Source organism: Caenorhabditis elegans, chromosome V (genome assembly GCF_000002985.6).
Source record: "Caenorhabditis elegans chromosome V".
Classification (NCBI taxonomy): domain Eukaryota; kingdom Metazoa; phylum Nematoda; class Chromadorea; order Rhabditida; family Rhabditidae; genus Caenorhabditis; species Caenorhabditis elegans.
Genome location: NC_003283.11, coordinates 17,263,038 through 17,285,257, shown reverse-complemented (window position 1 = coordinate 17,285,257; position 22,220 = coordinate 17,263,038). Strand labels below are relative to the sequence as shown.

The window sequence follows — 22,220 nt, the reverse complement described above, 5'->3', positions numbered from 1 at the left end:
TACGGTCCGATTAACCATCTATACCCGGAAAGTCCCTTCCCGGATAACGATTAGCTTTCACGGCGATGGTTCAGGGATCAGTGGACATATGTACGAGGTTATCAAAGATAGTGGCTACATTAGCGCCTCCATGAAATATTTAAATGCGATACTAGCAACTGAAATTTCAGTTTCTTATATATCTATTCAATTTGTTAACGAAAAAGGTTGGAAGTCACTAAATCCCAAAGTAGTGTCTCATGTCGGAATGCTACTATTAGAGGAAATGGCTAAAATGCTGAAATCGAGAAATGTGACGTTAAAAAAGTTTTCTGTGCGCCTTTTCGAGATGCCATCAGACGACCCTATTGAAAAAGTTATATCACAGTTGGATGTAAAAGTTTTGGTATTGAAGAGAGACTGGGATGAAGATGATGAAGATAAGAAGCCTATTTTCCATCAAATAGTTGAATCGGATAACTGGAAAAAGCTCAAAGCGGTGAGCATCAACTCGTTCTATTTGGCGGGTCCTGTTCAACAAGTCTCACATTTGTCGACTGCCTCATGCTTTTTCAATTCGATCAACTTTGATGACTTGGTCTTTTTGAAAAATGTGAGTTTTAAATTTTAACTTGGCTTCCTTTTTTAAAAGTTTTGCAAAATTACAGCATTTCCTCGATTGTCCCCATGCTTGTGAATACGTCATTCACTATCGAGATTTTGATGGGCTTCATATGGTACGTCCTCAAAAAATGGGATTAACTACAATCTTGGGAGATCCAATCAATGTAGATCATTCTGAAACTGGAGAGGACATTTACAAATTTAAAGTAATGGACGAGAAGCACGATATTGCAATTAACTTGTGCATGAGGGAATACGCAAATTTGCGTTCGCTCACTTTTACACGGGAGCCGCCTTCGGTGAAGCAGTTTTCGGAGTGAGTAACAATGTTAACGTGGGCGCAGTATTGCAATCAGCTCTTATCAAACGAGTTGTGATCGGCGAGAAGTCAAAGGCTTGGTGTTTACACCACAATGTGCCAAATATAGTTCTTTCGCCACGGCCGACATTTTTCGGGTTCCGAGCGGCACTGTACAGGAGGCGCGGCTTGCGGCGCAAGGCAGACATGGCGCCTGAATGGAAGCCGTAGGAAAGAAGATAGGTATATGGTTTGGAAAGTTACCTGCCTGGTTTTGGAGACTAGAATGTGCCTGAACGCTTTGGTTAGGATACGTGTAATTTCTGGAAACTGTTAGGGCAGTGAAAAACTTGCCGGTTTCTTTGCCAGTTAATTATTATTATTTCAGCCCAATTGTGACAAGCTATCACTCGTCGACTGTCAAATTAATCGAAGACAGCCAGAACATTAAAGTCATTCTAGCGATACTAGAAGACTCCATTACATTTCAACTCATTTATCAATTGAAAACTAGCTTGGAAAAACAAAATGCCATCTTTGATTATAAAAAACAGATGTCTGGATGCTCTGTGGATTCTGAGAATAGAAATGAATTTAGTGTGAATCTAGATTATCGTACTCTTTTTTGCACCCACTTGAAGTACTTATTAGACAGAATTGGATATTGTACATTTGCATCATTTTCATTTGTGTTCCACGGAAAATTAGTGTGTGAAGGAGTTGTAGGAGATGAAAGTGATATGCTACATACAGAATTGTTGAATGTATTCGATGCATTTATTCAACCAAATTCCATAAAAGCAATGGTATGTGGTGTCTATTTCAAATGCCATCCTCTCGCTATCAATTACATGACCTCCGTACTTTCATTTTTCGAACCCGGCCCGCTTCAAGCTATCATGCTTGACATGGATAAAAGGACAACCGCGTTGAACTTGGAAAGTATTGTGAGCCTGGAACAATGGAAACAAGCTGATATGATTTTTATGTCGGATATTACTGTGAAATTCGCAAGGATGGATTTTGGGCATTTGTCACGTGCAACAATCATAGCCCACCCGATTTGTTTCGAGGATCTAACGTCTCTAAAAGAGGTTAGTCACTGGGAGGTTTTTTATTGTTGGAAAATGTAAGCTTTTCAGCATTTTATCACTTCTGACATCCCTCAGATGTTTGAGATTCAATATCTCCGTTCCTCCGAGGTCAATGTCAATGTTGCTCAGAAACTTCTAGAGATTTTTGGACCACCAGCTCACGAAGAGTATGCAAGTGCAGAGCAATGTGATCGAATTTGGTGCATTCCGATTTCAAATTCTGACAATTGTGTTCTGGCCAAACACATATTCTGTCGTCCGCGAAAGTACGGCTCATTCAACTTCAGTCGACGGTTGGCTTCTGAGTTGGAGTTGATGAGGTGAGTTGTGGCACTTTCAATAGTACTGCAAAATAGTTTTTTTCAGCACCCCATCTCCCAACCGATTTCAAATACTCTCAAATACTCGATTTCAAATACACTCGTCAAGAAAATAGAAGCGTCGAAAAACTGGTCTCTCAAAGTTAAAATAGACGAGGGTCAGGTTCAGATCAACTTCACTCACTCATCCGTGCCGACCAAAACCATCTGCTATAAAAATCACAGAGAAGGATGTCTGTTGGAGTATGAATTTCACAAAGTAGTGTTTGACGAGGACTTTGTCACTGCATCCTGTGATGATCTGAACTTCGTAATGAATAGTGTGCAAGAGTTTGACAAGTTTGTAATTGAATCTGGTGAGATCTCAGCGCCAAATCGAGAAGATGATCCAAATAACTCAAATGAAACAATTCTACCATATTGGTTGAATAATCTCGAGACACATTTAAAGCAAAGATCACAGATGCTTATTGTCGGAACTTTTAAGCTGAACTTGAAAAATCACGCTCCAAACAATCGGTTCTTTACAATCCTGTCACTGATTGCTTCGGAAACTATCGAGTAAGACTACTGTCCAGGAGGCAAAGTTAGAGTTGAAAGAAATAAATTCAACGAATGTCAAGGAGCTTAAAGCAGAATCTTTTCAATTATCCGTTCCTATCGAAGTGTTGCTTCATTTTTCGAATGTGTCTGTGACGTTACAGCAAGTTTCAATTCAAGATCTTTATATATTGAAAGAGGTGAGGGAAACGTTTTTCTATCACATGCAAAACGGGATTACACAAAAGCGGCCCAACGGCCGGCACATTTAAGCTACCTTCGGGCCGCTTTTGAGCAATCCCGGTCCGCTGTGCCCGTGTAAGGATTCCCAAGAATTTATAGACACGTCCACTGTTCATTCGAAAACAAGAATACTCTGAATTTCAGCACTTCTTGAATTCTCCAATCCCGCTCAAGTTTATCATCAACGACACTCTTTCAAAAGACGAAGATGTGAATGTTACAAATCTACTGGAAATGTTTGGAGCACCCGACCGCATTGAAGATGCCCTCATGGAATGGCGTATTCGGGCTCATAGCACGAAATTTGGGCTTCTCTTAAAATACCGCCCATGTGTTCCCGTGGGGCAATCATTCACTTTTGAAAGTATCGCGATGGTGGAAACGGTATCAGAAAAGGTAACTATTTGATCTCCAGAAATTCGGAGGAATGCTAGTTTTGAATGGTGTGATTGTAATAAATATTGCGCTGACACCTCACTAACTCCTGAATTCGCTTGAACTTGTTTTGCTGGGAAAACATTTTTTGCTCTTCCGTGGCAACCAAAAGTTTGCCGAAAATTTTGGGGTTCGGCAACTTCGGCAATTGCCGGTTGCCAAACATTTGGGAGTGCGGCAACTTCGGCAACTGCCGATACCAATGTCAAACGTTTTGGAGCTCAGAAAAAAGCATTCAGAGAGCCTGAAAAGTGCTGATACTTCGCCGTAAACGAAAAAACGACCATTATTTTTGCTAAAACGCTCAAAAAATATAATTTTAACAGAAACAACTTCGAAACCTGGTTGCCGGTTGCCGAAAAGTTGCCGAAGATTCGGCCACCGGAAGTTGCCGGTTGCCGAAGGTTTCAGCGTTTGCAACTTCGGCAATTGTCGTTTGCCGCACAGCCCTGGTGCGCTACACTTGACTGTAAAATTTGCATTTCCGAAAAAAAAATCTCACTTGAATTGATAGTTTTTAATTTTCAGGAACATCAAACACTTGACCTAATCAATAACCCAGCCATGTTGCCACTGTAAGTCCCAAGTTTTATTTAAAAAACAAAACTCAACTTTTGTCATTTTTCCAGTTCCTTCACAACTCGGTCCTTGATACTCCCTTACACATTGAATTCCATGAAAGGCGCACAACTCACTGAGATTTACATGTCAATTGAACAAACCCGAATTACCATGAGATTCAGTTATTTTCTCCAAAATCAACAAAATGGCCGAACCCACCAGTATGAACGTTATCAGAACGGGAGCCGGGTTCAATGTGATCTTCAAAAAGAGGTGGCTCGAAACGAAAACGTTGTTTCGTTGGCGATTTCCCATTTGACAGTGATTTTGAAGAGTCACAATAACATGGTTCGATTCAAAATATATCTACGCGAAGATTCTGAAGAGGACGACATTGATAAAAAGGTTTTTCAAGACATTGTCGAAATGCTTGAAAAACGACATCACAAACTGAGAGTCCACTTTCTGGAGGTATACTTCTGGAAGCGACCGCTCATTGAACTCGCCGCCTCGTTATTGTCATGGTGCGACCTCATAGATCTTAAGGGAATTGTTTTGGAAACACCATTTTTCAAAGGCACAGTCATCGAACCGGAAGCTTGTGAATTCCTTGTCAACCTAGAACAGTGGAAAAGTGTGAGACAGATGAGCTGCCCGTCGCTTGTGTTTCCAACTGCACTGTCAGATTTTGAGCATTTTTCTCATTTTTCTGTGGCTAACTTCACTGTTCCAACAATCAATTTAGAGCAGTTGAATTCATTGAAAAAGGTAGGTTTCCAATTTTTGTGAGCTCCCATTTAACTAAAGTGAAACTTCAGCACTTTACGAATTTCACGACTGACTTCATCTTTGCTATTCACTTCCTTGCTTACGAAGGTCAAGACGTCAATAATATGGGAGAACGAGGACCGAGATCACAAGACGTTTTCGGTACACCTGCTCAGGCTGAATACGGAAATGAAGAATTGGGAAATAAGCAGTGGTATTTGCCAATGGAAAATACGGAGTATCAACTAGTTATAACTTATCTATGTTGTGGAAGGCAAGGGGTTCCAGTGTATATTTTCAAGCGGGTTTGTAGTCTACACCTCCAGGTCAAATATTACTATGAAACATCTGCCGTTTTTGTAGGAGCTTCCCATCAAATTGCAACAACGGGAAAATGCAGAAAAATCACCACCGTTTGATATGCTGCGGCTCGTCACCTGGTTCCCACAGATTATGAAGAACATTGTGAATGATTGTGCATTCGTCTCAGTGTGAGTTGACTCAGCAAAATTAGGGTTTGGATGGCAAGTTCCGTTCGGCAAATCGGCAATTTGCGGTTTGACGGAAATTTTTAATTCCGGCTGTCGATTTGTCGGCCTTAGAGGGATTTTTCATAACACAGAATCACTTAAAACAGCGCTTTTTGAAATTTTTTACCCGATTTTTCAGGTATTTTTATAGTATCTGCTTGCTTTTCATGATAGATTTCATGATAGAGACACGTTCAAAGGATGCGTTTAATTTTTCTGATTAAAATTGAATATCTGAAGTTTCCAGAAAAAATGTGCAAAACCACAGTTTGCCGACAATTTTAGGCAACTCGACAACTGCCGGTTTGCCAAAAATTTTCAATTCCGGCAATTTGCCGGTTTGCCAGTAAAAATTGTCTGCTGCCCACCCCTAGTTTAAATGTTTCATTTTTTCCAGGGAAGCACTCCGCAATGTCTCCAAAGACTTTCTCCAGTTCGTAGATCGGAACCATAGAAATTCAAAATTCCAAACATATGACATTTCACTAAGTTTGTCCAGTGATGATGCCAAACTCCGTATACGACAGTTCAACTCGCACACCGTTTTTCACTACTCCCCGCAACCAATAGGCTGCAAGCTCGAAATCACTGAGTTGGCTCAATTCGGACACTATCAGAGCATTCGAGAGCTGAATATGACAGACGACACTTCAATGAACTATCTGATGCGTAATCTTCAGTACATTTTAAGAGATCAGAGAGATTGTCTCAACTTTTTCACGTATAGCCCTAATTTTGAAAACGACAATGAGGCAGTCGAGGCAAAAAGACAAGTGAAGCAAATTCTCATGCCAAATGTACTTCGGAGCCACAAATTCCAGTTAGTAAATTTAGGTTTAGCCGTGAGAAACGAATCGGAAATTTTGGAGCTTCTCGAATGCTTTGACGCTGGAAAATTGAAATTTCTGATTTTGGAATTCGCTAGAAAAAAGGAAGAGGAGACTGGAGGGACAATAGAAATAAATCGAATAGCGGAGATGGACCACTGGAGGAATCTGGAGGAGCTCGAAGTTATTGACTGTGTGATCAATGCGGATCCATTGAACTTTAACCAATTATTCGAACATTTCAAAACACTCAAAGTTTGCCTGCAAAACTTCACCGTTGACAACTTGCTTTTCATGAAACAGGCAAGTTTTTAGGAAGGGAGTTTAAAAAAAATCAAAATTTTCTGAAACTGGGTGTCGACTACCAAAAAGTGTTCAAAGTTATTTAAAACAAAAATTGAATTTCAGAAATCCCTAGCATCCTCACTGAGTTTACATTTCATCTGCGAAAACTTTGAACTGGAGAACTTGTATGATCTTATTGGACGTCCTTTACTTGAAACCGAGAATGCAGTCAAATGTCGAAAATGGTTCTTCAAGTTAATTGGCTCTATAGAAAACACTCTGATATTGATAATTCACACTGAAAATGGCAAAATCCATATTCGAATGACTAGAATTCCTACAACAGATGTTCCCCAAAACGCAACTATTCGAGTTGATTTTGAATGAACTAATAAAACATTCTATGATATAAAATTCTTTCTAATTTTATGAAAACGAATGATTTAGGTACGATTTTTGAAATAAAGGCTTTTTAGCCGAATTTCAATAAAGTGAAGTGTTCTGATTCGATATTATAATTGTTCCAATCCAATTTGCAACTGGTTGCGTCGAACACCAAGAGGGTAATAGTCTCCGAAAAATACTGATAACTGCTCTTTTATACGGTTTGTATGCGAAGAGCAGGATTAAAGTGCACATAGACCCGCGAGACGCCACGAAAATGAATATGTAGTTGTTTGCAATTGGATTGTAATAATTAGTAAAACAAGGATACAATATATAAACGTAAGGAGTGAAACAAGCCAGGAAGAACGCACCGCTCTAAAATCAACCCAGCTTGATTAAGTTATTTTCCAATAGGTTACCTGTGCATAAAGAGTCATTAGAAATTTCAGCTGGAGCTGCATTGTCTGCCGTGATTGCGTTGATTTTCTGATAGATGTCCTCACATTCCAATCGGTTAACATAATTAGGGGAACGAATTGAATTAGCTCGAAGATAGTGATGAAAAGTAGGGATTTCAAAAAAACTTGATAATCTTTTGCCCAAATGAAGAAGTTCATGGAGTTCATGGAGCTCGGTAGGGAGGCTTGGAATTTGCTGAAATTTTTTCTGGTTTCAATTTCCCACATCATCATTATTCATAGCTTCATAACAGTTTTAGAGGATTTGTTTAACTATGCTCGAAATGAGACAAGAATGGGACAACTCAATGACTAGTGATGACCGCTAGTCCTAACTGGAAAGTAGAGCAATGAAAGACTGGATTATTGGCTACTAGTCCAATAGGCTGAAATACCACAAAAGAAACACGAAAAAAAAATCGACGGAGGATTGAGAAAATTCAATTTTCAAAAGCTTGTCTTTCAGATCTGGCCTAATCTCCCTGTTCGAATTTTTCAAATACGCAATTTTCCAACCAATCAGCGATTCGCTCCGCCCACATTAAAACCGATCATATAGTGTGTGAAGTTCAAAGTCGTTGATTGGTTTTAAAGTGGGCGGAGCGAATCGCTGATTGGCTGGAAAGTTGGGTATTTGGAAATTGCATTTTTGCAATCTTCCTTTTTTCTAGTTTTTCTTTTGTGGTATTTCAGCTGATTGGACTGTTCCAAGTATTTTCAAATAATCTTTTAAAAATTTGTACATATTTAAAGCCAAACCTTGAATGCTATATCAATAGCTTTTAACTGATCATCAGGAATGCTCAAGTATGTAGGTAACATAAAAGTTGCAACAACTCCGTAATTTATAACAATCATTGGTATTCGAAAGTGACGCCAAGTTTTATGTTTCCCAAATAATTGATAGTACCTGTTTTCGAAGATCAACATGTCGGAGACCAAGACCGCTGAAAATTGAGAAAATTTATTTAAAGGTGGACTACACCCTGTGGGGAAATTGCTTTAAAACATGCCTCTGGGGCCACAATGACCGAATATCTTGATAAAAAAAATTTAAAAAATTTTCTAAATTTTATATGATTTTTTGAAAATTGAAAAAATCTCAGTTTTCCCCTAATTATATTTGAATTTCCGCCAATTGAATTCGTTCGTTGGAGCGCGCTTGCATTATTTTCATTAATTATTTTTATTAATTTTTATTATTTCATTGATTTTCTTTATTTTTTAGGGTTTTTAATCGGAAAATAAAAGAAATAAACAAGATAAATGCAGAATGTTTGTTAAAAAGTCGTTGAAAGTGTGAAACTTTGAAATTATGCGATCCGACGACGACGAGCCTGAAATTAGTTTATTTTACAGTTTTATGCAATTTCAGTGATTTTTTTAACAAACATTCTGCATTTATCTTGTTTATTTCTTTTATTTTCCGATTAAAAACCCTAAAAAATAATGAAAATCAGTGAAATAATAAAAATTAATAAAAATAATTAATGAAAATAATGCAAGCGCGCTCCAACGAACGAATTCAATTGGCGGATATTCAAATATAATTAGGGGAAAACTGAGATTTTTTCAATTTTCAAAAAATCATATAAAATTTAGAAAATTTTTTAAATTTTTTTTATCATGATATTCGGTCATTGTGGCCCCAGAGGCATGTTTTAAAGCAATTTCCCCACAGGGTGTAGTCCACCTTTAAAGCGCACATTTCAGATCAGTTACTGAATAAAATTGTCCATATCGAATAAGCTTGGAAACCAATGGGAACATCGAGCCACTTTGTTAAAATTCCTAATGGAACTGCTCCAATAACTGGAAAAACTAGAAATGTGATGATTAGTTCAGTTATTGTTATATCAAATATAAGAGACCAAATATGAGCGTTAAGCAGCACCCATTTGGCCGAACTCATTGCGTGTGGAGTTTTATACAAAATGCAATAGATACCGAGAATTTGGAGGGGACAAGTGACAGCGCCCATTGCGTGTAAAGTATAAAATAGGAAATCCGGGCTCTCCATACACTTTTTTCAGGTCTCTGACAATGAAAGTGCTCAAGCTTCACCTGAGTTTCGGAAGGCGTGTCTCGAGTTTGATATGCTTTGCGGCAAATGTTAGTATCAGAGAAACAATAATTTTTGAAGCAGGAAGGGGCAATGCTCAGCATACGGTTACGGCGGCAGACATCTCACAAGACATTTTTATTAATACCTATGAAAGGTATTGGACAGGAAATTAAATACATCGTTTGTTTTTAAAACCACTAGTTCTCAACTTATACTTTATCGACGAACCGGTACTGTGCACATAGTTGTTTTCGAAGCAAGACTTATCTTGTGAATCAATTGCACAATGACGCTAAACCACATTTTCAAAACTTAGCATATATTCAAAAGATTAATGTGATCATGAACTTATGCAGATGTTTCAATCAAATTTTAGTCTCCCGCTTCCATTAAAAGCACCTGTCAAAGTTAGTTCGTAACGATTTATCACACTTCTCCAGCGTTTACTTGGAGAGCTATTGTTTTAGGCAAGACCTGTGAAACATGACAATTCTTGGACTACTTCAGCATGAAAAGTTAAATTAAAATATATTTAGAAAAAATGAAATTAAATAAAAACATTGTTATCTGCTCGAGGAAAATTATATGATTACCACTCTGAAAAATCTTTGATTAGGAATTTCGAAGATCTAAACTTTCGGTCAACTTACCCATTTTCCTTTTTCAAATTCAGTGACCGACATCTCAGATTGAAAATTTCCACATTAGGAATATGGGCAATACATGGAAGGAGCCTCGTTGGCTGCATCTTTTGACAAAAATAAATTGTGAGTTTTTTGAGTTTCCTCCACTGTTCTAAATAGATCATATCTTCAAATTGAAAAGCTTACACGCTACAATGTATGTCAGGGAGGCCTAAAAGCATGCTCTCAAGAAAACCAGCTTTGAAGTGTTGCAAAAGTGAAGTGGTATTCTCGACGTTGACAAATTGAAAGTGTACACTTTTGGCGCGCAGATGTTTTATCGATTTCAAAATTTTCTCAATTGGGGCAATTTCTATCTCGTTACCAATTCCCCATTTGTCTATAGTCAAACTAAATCTGTCCAGCTGAACGTTTGAGCTTTGTAACAGAACGGCTACGTCGTTGAGCATCATATTCTCTGGACTCTCCTTTACTATAACTATTGCTTGATCCTGGTATGATACTATGCAACGTTTTTCTTGTTCTCTATACTCTATACGTTTGTTATCAATTGTCAAACAAACTTTATTTTGTCTGTAGCTGATTTCGAGACTATTTATGCCAGATCCTTGATAGTCAACAAAATCTTGCAAACTCCGAGATACTTTACGATGATTCATTCTGCAAAAACGTTGAATTATAGGTTAATAAAGAAAACAGAAAGATACCGGTCTTTTGTCTTGAGATAGTCTGAAATTGTTGCAAGTATTTTGATAGGCACATCTGACCACAAAGCGTTTGGACTGAAAAAACATGTTTATGAATATTAAAAACACAACACGGGTCTAAGGCTTTCATGCATGCGCCAAAACGTCTGCCTCGCGCCGCAAGCCTCCCCTCCTGTAGAGTGCGGCGTGGAACCTGAAAAGCGTCGGCCGCGGCGATAGAACCATGTTTTTGCACTATGTGGTGTAAACACCAAGCCTTTTACTTCTCGCCATAGTGCAAAAATGAGACTAGAGGACGGCGTGAGGCGCGCAGGTTAGAGGCAGGCGCAAGGCCCTGAAACCGCGTCTGCCTCCCAAAGCCGTTTTTGAAATAAAATCCCCATTTTCCGAACACCATCATTTGTGTAAAATAGTTTTAAAGTTATGACGCTTTTGAAAAACTTGCACATTTTCGGACGTGCTGCCATGTTAATACCCCAAAAAACATACGGAGTTGTGAGGCCAAAAAACATTCGAACCCGATTTTCCAGTTGCTTTCCAAAAGATGGACTATTTTGAACTGACTCCATTCCTAAATTTTAATACCAAATGTTTAAAGCAAAACTTTCTCACTTACGTTTCTTTGTTATTTTCATCATCGCGTTGAACGTTTTCATCATAGAATTGGTGTTTTTCAAAGAAGGTGTGACGAACTTGACCTTTAGCTGTCTAAAAAGGAATTTATTAAAAGTTTATGCAACAAAAACCTTACATATCGTCGTTCTCACTTTCTGATACAAGTGAGAATTTGAGCACATTCCAGCCACGTGTCAATTTTTTTACTTTTCGATATGGAATAATGCTGAAAACATCTACGTCTATGATTTGCAAAGAAGATGGTTGAAAATGGATATGCACATTTTTGAATTCTCTGCACGTGTTGGTTTGTCCAAGAAGGGTAACATCTACCCAAAGGAAAAAGTGTTCCATCTAAAAAAAATGCAATTTTTGAAAAAAAAAGTGGCACTGCTTATAATGAAAACACGAAAAAGGAAAAAACATGCAATAAAAAAGCAACTGTCGAGGAATCAAATAGAATCGATAAGTTCACCGTTGCGCGCGAGAATAGGGGCAAGGTGTGCAATAAATCGATAAGTTGAATAAGGCAAAGGACACAATGACCAGCTCCTTCTGACACACATGGTCTATTTCGTGGACAAAGGAGGCCATACAATACAATCAGCTACACACAACTGTAGAGCATGTCAAAAATAACAGTGTTAGATATGTAGTTGAGCCAATCTTTTAGAATTGAAAAGCTGTTTTGCGATTCGCTGCAATTTCTCAACCAATTTTTACCAAGTAAGCTCCAGAGAGAGTAATTTTCACTTTCAAACACCTTCCAGGATTTTTGTTATATAAATTTTTAAATTAATGGAAAAATAATAATTTCAGAGTTTAGGCTTACTAACGTGCCAAAGGATCAGGCTTGGGTTCTGACACAGCCCAAGTTTAGGTTTAGACTTGAACTTCAAATAAGGCTTACCATTAATTTGGAAAATTTATTTAACATCTATATTCAGTTAATTAAAGCCTATTTAACAATTAAAAGCAAAAAAAGCACATTATCCTCTGGTGACACTATTACTTGTTCCATGCACACTGATTGGTGACACTCTAATCGAACTTTTCCTTTCTGAAACGTAATTATTTTAAAGAAGAAACCAAAGTAAGTGCTCATTTTTCAAATCTGTAACCATCTGACTAATGGCTTTTCGGTAAGGTCTATGCACAGTAACAATAGCTATACTTTCTGCAAGACCGTGAAGTCCAAGACTACAGAATGTAAGATTTGCCATTTCCTGATAATAGTGACCGGTTAAGAAAGCCATGAAAGTCAAAATTATTGGACACATTCCAAGAAACAGTGGAATGGAAGTTTGAAGTAAAATGCAAATGAGAAACACTTTCTGTTTTTGCTGGGTATCTCTTGAAGTCGTGTTTGAAGGTGCAACACAAATGTAGTAGATAAGAGTAGACACTTGGAAAAGGAAGAAGCTTGAGATATAGGCACAACCAAATGGGAAAATTCGAACAACACCTTCTATTATATTCTTGTCAGCAAACACAATTAACACTTCAGATGTGAAAAACTCTCTTGTTGGACATGGATATTCCATTAATGCGAATAACTTTGCAGCATCTTGATCTTCGGGTATCAACTTTCCAACAAAAATGACCGATACGCAGGGTAGTAAAAACAGAGAGTAGAATATCACTCTAGTTTTGCGTCGAGTCATTCGAAACTTATTCTGAGTCAGAGTGCTATTGCGACTTTCGAAAAGATATACATACGATGCTGCTGCAACTGAAATATATCTAATTTTGTTAACATTTCTACTTATAAAAACTCAAAAACTCACAAATCATTGACAACCATACAATCAGTAACTGAACACCATTTGGAACCCCAAACCAACTGAATAGTCCAACAAAAAACATTCCGTACATTGGAAGAAAAAAGTAAACTGTGCAAACTGTGCAAAGAAATAAGTCGAGTAGTGCGCAAAATAAGTGGTTAATCAATAATGAGGTTTTGACATGTTTCATGGAAATTGGAGTTTTAAATATAATAACGTAAAAGGCTAGAATTTGAAATGGAAGTGATAAAATTTGAATAACATGTGAAGGATAGGCAACTCCTTTCCATGACGCTAAAAAATTATACTCGAGATTGCAATTTGAATAGTTCGTAGCGTAGTATTTCTCGAGAGCGGACGTCATCAACGAATAACGCAACACGAATATCAAATGCTTTGCCTTTGCCAGTTGCATAAAATGCCAGATCACAGAAATTTTTGAGTGGCAGGTGATATATATGAATATGAAGTTCTGAATCCGTCTGTCTTGTACTTTTATTATCATTAGTTCACAGAAACCGCGGGACAACTCAGAAATAGTTCGTAGCATAGTATTTTTTCAAACCGAACACTATCTGAAAATGATCTAACTGAACTATTGATTGCTTTGCAGGTTGTCCCAAATTTTAAGACATAGAATATGCAGGTGATATTTTGAGTGTGAAGATATGACAAGCACAGACCCTTTTTGGTTTTTAATCTCTCTAGTAATTGAAAGTGTATTATCAGATGTTTTTTTGAAAATTTTCTGAAATTTCCGCTACTTTTCTTTGACAATTCATATCTTTGCCCACATATGAGACATGACAAAACGGTCAACTGTGTACCTGATTATAATTTAAAATCGCTCAATTTTTAATTTGAAGATTTTTTATCAAGCGCCTGATTTCGGAGTTACAGACGAAAACGTGAAAAATTAGGGTTTTTGAAAATTGGACCAAGCTCACTTCTATCGACTGTAACTCAGAAACATGAGGAGGGACAACAATGTAATATACTGATAAAATGTAGCTGATGATGTGTACATTAATGTTGTAATACATTACTTTTGTATATCTCTCATCATTTCAAAGTTAGCACCGCTCAAACATAAAAAAGTCAATTTTGCAAGCGTTTTCGGCACTTCCAACAGATGTAGCGCTACCAATAAGTTATGCCTAAGTCTGGAAATTCACAGTTTTATTTAACTAACGGTCTAATACCTCTACGCATACAAAATTTTTGATTTCACAAAGAAATGAAAAAATTCGAAAAAAAAAATTTTTTTCGTCATCATAGTTCTGAGTTTTAAATAATCTGAAAGTTGACCGATATGGTTGATATTGTTGGGCTTGTCATTACTAACAGTCTTCTATACAACCGCAAAATAATATCCAAGAAAAAACCAAAACTAGAAAAAAACGAAAAAACTTATTGAACGACCTATTAGGGTGTTCGATAAGTTTTTTCGTTTTTTCTCAGTTTTGATTTTTTCTCAAATATTTTTTTGTGATTACATAGTAGTCAGTGAGTAGTGAAAAATTTATAAATACCAACCAGTTCCGGCAACTTCCAGACTGCATCATCTGCCTTCGAGTGGCCGAGAAGAAAAAATAATTTTTTCGATTTTTTTGGTTTTACGTTTGAATGGAAATGTTAAGGTTTCATGCAGTTGGAAAACTTTTGTATAACGCAGATTAAAAATATCAGGCAGCAAAAAGCATTCCTTGATATCTTAAAATTTGAAAAAGTACCGAAAATTAGTTGCAAAAATTACAATTTTCACTTCAGAGGGGTATATCTTGGAATGCGTGACAGATTTCTATTTATGAACAACTACAAAGATGTTAAGCATTTCTAAATGAACAAATCATATGTTGAAAACTTTTTTGTTAAATTATCAAATTTTTCAGTTTTTTTCTTATAGAAGCAATAACTCTGTTGCTATAAAAGATATCTTAAAATGGCCAACTACAAATATGTGTAGAAATAATTGGTCATTATTTTTGTAGTTATAGATTTTTTGATAGATTTGCTAGAAATCGAGATATTCAGACAAACGTCCAATTTTCAAAACTTTAGAAAATTCGAGTTGGCAGGCTTCTCCGATGTATAACTTTTAAACGGTGAAAGATACAAAAAAGTTTTCAACATATGATTTGTTCATTTAGAAATGCTTAACATCTTTGTAGTTGTTCATAAATAGAAATCTGTCACGCATTCCAAGATATACCCCTCTGAAGTGAAAATTGTAATTTTTGCAACTAATTTTCGGTACTTTTTCAAATTTTAAGATATCAAGGAATGCTTTTCGCTGCCTGGTATTTTTAATCTGCGTTATACAAAAGTTTTCCAACTGCATGAAACACTAACATTTCCATTCAAACCTAACACCAAAAAAATCGAAAAAATTTTTTTTTCTTCTCGGCCACTCGAAGGCAGATGATGCAGTCTGGAAGTTGCTGGATCTGGTTGGTATTTATGAATTTTTCACTACTCACTGACTACTATGTAATCACAAAAAAATATTTAAGAAAAAATTAAAATTGAGAAAAAACGAAAAAACTTATCGAACACCCTAATAATAAGAAGGTTCCGATTTTCAAATTCATTTTAGGCTGCAAAAGATAATTATTGTGTAGTGAAACAAAATTTAAAGTGCACATGAGAAAAATAAACATATATTTTCCAACATCAGCAGCGTTCAATATTATTGGGAATTGGGTTGGAATCAAAAACTATATCTCTGGAAAATTTTTTCGGTACTTGAGGACACTGTTGATTGGTATTAGCTACGTGGCCGTGAAAAATAGAACTCAGTCACTGTAAAAAGTGTTGCACCATTTTCAAACCAGGGAATTTTTAGGCAAACGTACAAAACTTCTAAGTTCAATAAAACAACTATTTTTAAATCAAAAATAAATATGGAAAGGTGGAAAGAGATGTACATATTTGAACTGATTTTTTTGTAAAAAGTTATGAAAAATAACTCAAAATATTTCGTGCCTGAAAGATGCCTGAATTTTTCAACGACGCTTTTAACCAGGTCTTTCAGAAAAAATTTAAAAAATTACTGTTTTCAGATCAAACAAACATTTAAAAAATACAGTTATCAGGATTTTGGTTGGCTAAAAGAGTCGAAGCGATAGAGAGTATTAGAAAAACGAGTAAACGTTTTTAAAACAGTTTTTTCATTAAACCCGTAAAATACGGTGTTCCCTTTATTCTGGTAGCATACATATAAATGATTTTTGTTTTTTAGATTGAATTTTCTGAAGCTGTTACAACCCTTTCTCCGCCTTTTTAACGTGTGAATAAACTGTTTGGAGCATTCTTGAAACTTCTGAAAATCTTCCAAACTCTTAATTTTTTATTGTTTGTTCATTTTTCTCGTAAGAAGGTAGTGTCACCATAAAATATTCTCATAGATGACGCACTCATAAGTTAGTTACTCCTGACACCAATGAGGAAATAGTATGCCTCGTGATGTGCCATTTTAGAGTGAGGAAATTGATAACGGGTGGAAGGAACATCCCTTATTCTTAAACTTTCTTTATTTTTTTGTTGAAAGTTTGTTTTCTAGATTTTGCTATTCGTTTAAAGGTGGAGTAGAGTCGATTTGCATGTTGTGCTTAAATGATAGAAAATGGACCGTAGTAACCGAATATAACTGTAAAAAAAATTAAAAAAATTTCCTGGATTTTTAACGATTTTTTTAATTTTGCGAAAAAAAAAATGGGCTAATTAATTTGAATTTGCCGCGCTCTTCATACACCTGAGTTGTTGCGTATTGTGCGTCAAAATACGCTCCTGATTGCAATTTTTCTCTTTTCTTTCACATTTTTTGTAGTAATTTCAATGATTATGATTGTTTCAGTTCATATTGTTACAAAAAGTACGGAAAAATAAAAAAAAATGTGAAGAAAAAGAGAAAAATTGCAATCAGGAGCGTGTTTTGACGCACAATACGCAACAACTCAGGTGTACGAAGAGCGCGGCAAATTCAAATTAATTAGCCCATTTCTTTTTTTTTCGCAAAATTAAAAAAATCATTAAAAATCCAGGAAATTTTTTTAATTTTTTTTACAGTTATATTCGGTTACTACGGTCCATTTTATATCATTTAAGCACAACATGCAAATCGACTCTACTCCACCTTTAAGGATTTACAATGTTTTTCACCATGTAGCTTTGGCTTACGGTTGCTGGTGAAACTGCGCTCTTGCCGGTATCTCGGTTCAAAATTTGCCGTGAAAATTCTCATGAGATAAATCTGATAGAGCTCAAGTTAAAAAAAAGAGAGCTATTTATCTTTATTCCTTTGTGTTTTTCCGAATTCCTACAGTCTAAATGTATACGAGATTGTGTGAACTATGGTCTTATCAGTAGTTTGAAAAATCAGAATTCGAGAATTTTCTCTAGTTTTTTAATGAACTCGGGGAAAAATCAATATTTCCCTTCACCGACAAATTGCATACGCTGAATAAATGTTTGAAGTCTTGTTTGATTTTGTTTCGACTGAGGAAACTGATAACAGAGCAACTACCATATTTCGAAATATTTTGGTTTAAAACTTGTTGGTTAGACTGCTATCATCATTAGTTTTATACAATTCAATTTATCCTCGCAGTCCGCTAAAACATCCTTTTTGCATTAAACTCAAATCATTTGCTTCATAAGGTAAATTTCAAAATTTTCGTTTTGAAGTAGAGTCCTTTAGTTTTTTGCTTCAAATTATCAAATGTGGGTCGCAATGTCCGAATATAAATGTTAAAAAATTATAGAACGCTCATAAATTTTTAATTATTTTTTTTTATTTTGCAACAAAAAAAATTAGAAATGACTGAAATTTTCGACTTATTTTAAATTGCAGCGCAAACGTGTATAACCTTTCGTTTTTGCGTTTTCTGACAAAATTCATTAGTTTCTTTTTCTGATTTTTCCTTAAAAAATTGGTTGTCTAACGAAAATGCCTCTTCTACGCACTTCTACACTGTTTACCTTTTATATTTTATTACTTTTAACATCATAATGTGACATCATAATGTGAAATTTTCGTTTTGAAGTAGAGTCCTTTAGTTTTTTGCTTCAAATTATCAAATGTGGGTCGCAATGTCCGAATATAAATGTTAAAAAATTATAGAACGCTCATAAATTTTTAATTATTTTTTTTTATTTTGCAACAAAAAAAATTAGAAATGACTGAAATTTTCGACTTATTTTAAATTGCAGCGCAAACGTGTATAACCTTTCGTTTTTGCGTTTTCTGACAAAATTCATTAGTTTCTTTTTCTGATTTTTCCTTAAAAAATTGGTTGTCTAACGAAAATGCCTCTTCTACGCACTTCTACACTGTTTACCTTTTATATTTTATTACTTTTAACATCATAATGTGACATCATAATGTGAAATTTTCGTTTTGAAGTAGAGTCCTTTAGTTTTTTGCTTCAAATTATCAAATGTGGGTCGCAATGTCCGAATATAAATGTTAAAAAATTATAGAACGCTCATAAATTTTTAATTATTTTTTTTTATTTTGCAACAAAAAAAATTAGAAATGACTGAAATTTTCGACTTATTTTAAATTGCAGCGCAAACGTGTATAACCTTTCGTTTTTGCGTTTTCTGACAAAATTCATTAGTTTCTTTTTCTGATTTTTCCTTAAAAAATTGGTTGTCTAACGAAAATGCCTCTTCTACGCACTTCTACACTGTTTACCTTTTATATTTTATTACTTTTAACATCATAATGTGACATCATAATGTGAAATTTTCGTTTTGAAGTAGAGTCCTTTAGTTTTTTGCTTCAAATTATCAAATGTGGGTCGCAATGTCCGAATATAAATGTTAAAAAATTATAGAACGCTCATAAATTTTTAATTATTTTTTTTTATTTTGCAACAAAAAAAATTAGAAATGACTGAAATTTTCGACTTATTTTAAATTGCAGCGCAAACGTGTATAACCTTTCGTTTTTGCGTTTTCTGACAAAATTCATTAGTTTCTTTTTCTGATTTTTCCTTAAAAAATTGGTTGTCTAACGAAAATGCCTCTTCTACGCACTTCTACACTGTTTACCTTTTATATTTTATTACTTTTAACATCATAATGTGAAATTTTCGTTTTGAAGTAGAGTCCTTTAGTTTTTTGCTTCAAATTATCAAATGTGGGTCGCAATGTCCGAATATAAATGTTAAAAAATTATAGAACGCTCATAAATTTTTAATTATTTTTTTTTATTTTGCAACAAAAAAAATTAGAAATGACTGAAATTTTCGACTTATTTTAAATTGCAGCGCAAACGTGTATAACCTTTCGTTTTTGCGTTTTCTGACAAAATTCATTAGTTTCTTTTTCTGATTTTTCCTTAAAAAATTGGTTGTCTAACGAAAATGCCTCTTCTACGCACTTCTACACTGTTTACCTTTTATATTTTATTACTTTTAACATCATAATGTGACATCATAATGTGAAATTTTCGTTTTGAAGTAGAGTCCTTTAGTTTTTTGCTTCAAATTATCAAATGTGGGTCGCAATGTCCGAATATAAATGTTAAAAAATTATAGAACGCTCATAAATTTTTAATTATTTTTTTTTATTTTGCAACAAAAAAAATTAGAAATGACTGAAATTTTCGACTTATTTTAAATTGCAGCGCAAACGTGTATAACCTTTCGTTTTTGCGTTTTCTGACAAAATTCATTAGTTTCTTTTTCTGATTTTTCCTTAAAAAATTGGTTGTCTAACGAAAATGCCTCTTCTACGCACTTCTACACTGTTTACCTTTTATATTTTATTACTTTTAACATCATAATGTGACATCATAATGTGAAATTTTCGTTTTGAAGTAGAGTCCTTTAGTTTTTTGCTTCAAATTATCAAATGTGGGTCGCAATGTCCGAATATAAATGTTAAAAAATTATAGAACGCTCATAAATTTTTAATTATTTTTTTTTATTTTGCAACAAAAAAAATTAGAAATGACTGAAATTTTCGACTTATTTTAAATTGCAGCGCAAACGTGTATAACCTTTCGTTTTTGCGTTTTCTGACAAAATTCATTAGTTTCTTTTTCTGATTTTTCCCAGCGTGCTTTTTTTCAATGATATCGATAATTACCTTATTGCGAAATGAAGTTTTTGAAATTTTTTGATATTTCAGATGCATTTACGCGACTTGGATATCTTGATAAAATTAACAAAGCATTGGATGACTGAGGAACTAACCGATCATATGAGCTACAACAGAGCCATCGAATGGGATAAGCTCATTATTAAACTTGAAAAAGTTCCAAAAAAACTGTCTCTTAATTCTGTAAGTTGTTTTCTTACGATTTGCTCGTTATAAAGATTTAACTTTTCTTTCAGAAAAAGTATTTAGCAATCCTTGTTGATGAATTCTGCATGGATACGCCAAGATACGGAATTAGCCCCTGGTTTGCTCACTACATCCTATGCTATTGCAAACATAATCTGGACGACGCTCGCGAAATATTAATCGCCAATAAGTGGAAATTGGAAAATATTGAAGAATCTTATGTGAGTTTTTATAATTTTATTATGTGCGAAAGGAAAAATGGGTTGAATACTGGATCGGTTTTACTGTTAGACCTACCAATCGGCGCTCAAAAAAAAAAACGAAAAAAACATATTTTTTTTTGAACGCACCGTTTTTATTTTAAAAATACTCCCTTTCGCATTTGAAACAGACGTTTCTCCACTTTTGATTCTTGCAATTTTCGCAAAATTAATGTGATTTTTTCAGGAAAAAATTTCCGAATTCCAAAGACAACTAGACTTGAATCGTAACAACCAAAACAATGACAAAATTTATGAAGCCATTAAAAAAGAAAAAGAAAAGATCAGGAAGAATGTCTATGAAAGAAATGAACAGTTGCGAGACTTTAAGAACATTCCATACGGATTCCAGCCAACCTTAGAACTTCACAACCTTATGCAGGACCAGATTGAGGATTTCATCGAAGAATATCTTGGACAGTACTTGGAAAAACTTGGAAAACTTGGACTTGGAAAAAAATACAAAGGTTAGTTGCATTTATAAACATATGAAATAATTTCAATATTAAAAATTAAAGTCTGGTCGTAAATAAATCTAAAAAGGGTGCGCAATGAGTAATAGTTTCTGTTAAAAGATTAAGAATTTCCTGGGTTTGAAGTTTTAGAAATTCAAGCTTACTAAACGTTTCTAATTTCGTACTTTCTTCTTATTCTTAATGTCTTAAGAGTTTTAATTTTAGTTTTTGATTCGTTGAAATAACCTTTTAGTAAAAAAATATAAGTAAACTTTAGACAGCTCTGATAGAACATTTTATTGACCAAAAGCGACCTAGGTCTCACGATGCTCAAAACGCAAAAAAAAAAACGAAACGTGTCTCAAGAATCAATTATTTGTCGCGTAAAGCCTTTTGATTATGTAATACTTACAGAAATTACAACCATAGTTGGCAAAGGCAGTAGCTCACTAAACCAAGTTCCAGTAATAAAGGAAAAAGTGATGGCGATCTATGGAAGAAGAGTCCGCGAACACTCCAGCAACGGAGGCATACTTTTCTTCACAATTTAATACTTAAAAATCACTTTCAACCTTTAAATATTCATTGCTAAATCAAAACTTAACGTTTCTCCAATTTTACCGACTCCAATTTTACCATAACGATAAAAAAAATTAAAATTTTGAACCAATAATAATTAAACAGTCGAAATTAAACAACAAAAAAAACAAAATTTCGAAACATCCCCTAACTTGTATAAGCCCCACGTTCCCAGTCGCCTTATTTTCATTTTATTGTACGTCGCCTCTTCTCGTAAACTCTTTCTTTGTTTCACTTCCCCACCCAAGTTGAACCGCTGAGGATTAAATCTGAGCTAGTTTAGTTATTGCCTATTCAAATTTGATTGATCAATGCAATTTTTGTTCCCGTTGTTTAGTTGTATTGTTAAATATTAATTTTTATGTTTTTAATTTAAATTACTTTGTTTTTATTCACCATCATAATTTTATCGCCCACTCTTTAAGTTTTCAGCACTTTTTAGGTTTCTTCTTTTTTATATTTCCTG

At 34.9% G+C, this 22,220-nt stretch overlaps 2 protein-coding genes and 3 pseudogenes across 5 annotated transcripts; 2 read left to right on the top strand and 3 right to left on the bottom strand.

The window, feature by feature from the left end:
• Positions 1-88: 88 nt before the first annotated feature.
• On the top strand, positions 89-6,891 carry K10G4.4 (annotated as a pseudogene). The gene is made up of 12 exons: positions 89-592; positions 648-919; positions 1,290-1,995; positions 2,044-2,315; positions 2,362-3,055; positions 3,243-3,494; positions 4,062-4,108; positions 4,163-4,862; positions 4,913-5,167; positions 5,226-5,353; positions 5,790-6,522; positions 6,628-6,891. Coding segments are annotated over exons 1-12 (4,827 nt in total).
• A 94-nt stretch (positions 6,892-6,985) lies between these two features.
• Positions 6,986-9,369, bottom strand: srh-262 (annotated as a pseudogene). Its single transcript has 4 exons — positions 9,056-9,369; positions 8,109-8,296; positions 7,311-7,545; positions 6,986-7,266 (listed from the first exon to the last, which is right to left on the bottom strand). Coding segments are annotated over exons 1-4 (1,018 nt in total).
• An 871-nt stretch (positions 9,370-10,240) lies between these two features.
• K10G4.10 (F-box domain-containing protein) lies at positions 10,241-11,709 on the bottom strand (the record flags this gene model as incomplete). The annotated part of the gene is made up of 6 exons (NM_001373177.2): positions 10,241-10,718; positions 10,766-10,840; positions 11,255-11,336; positions 11,382-11,473; positions 11,517-11,606; positions 11,663-11,709. 6 exons carry the CDS (start codon positions 11,707-11,709, stop codon positions 10,241-10,243), a joined length of 864 nt encoding a protein of 287 aa, NP_001359694.1.
• Positions 11,710-12,369: 660 nt separating this feature from the next.
• Positions 12,370-13,528, bottom strand: srh-117 (annotated as a pseudogene). The gene is made up of 3 exons: positions 13,168-13,528; positions 12,486-13,112; positions 12,370-12,440 (listed from the first exon to the last, which is right to left on the bottom strand). Coding segments are annotated over exons 1-3 (1,059 nt in total).
• A 6,774-nt stretch (positions 13,529-20,302) lies between these two features.
• Positions 20,303-21,192, top strand: K10G4.3 (uncharacterized protein; the record flags this gene model as incomplete). Its single annotated transcript, NM_074973.2, has 3 exons — positions 20,303-20,457; positions 20,511-20,681; positions 20,908-21,192. Exons 1-3 carry the CDS (start codon positions 20,305-20,307, stop codon positions 21,190-21,192), a joined length of 609 nt encoding a protein of 202 aa, NP_507374.1. The 5' UTR covers positions 20,303-20,304.
• Positions 21,193-22,220: the final 1,028 nt, after the last annotated feature.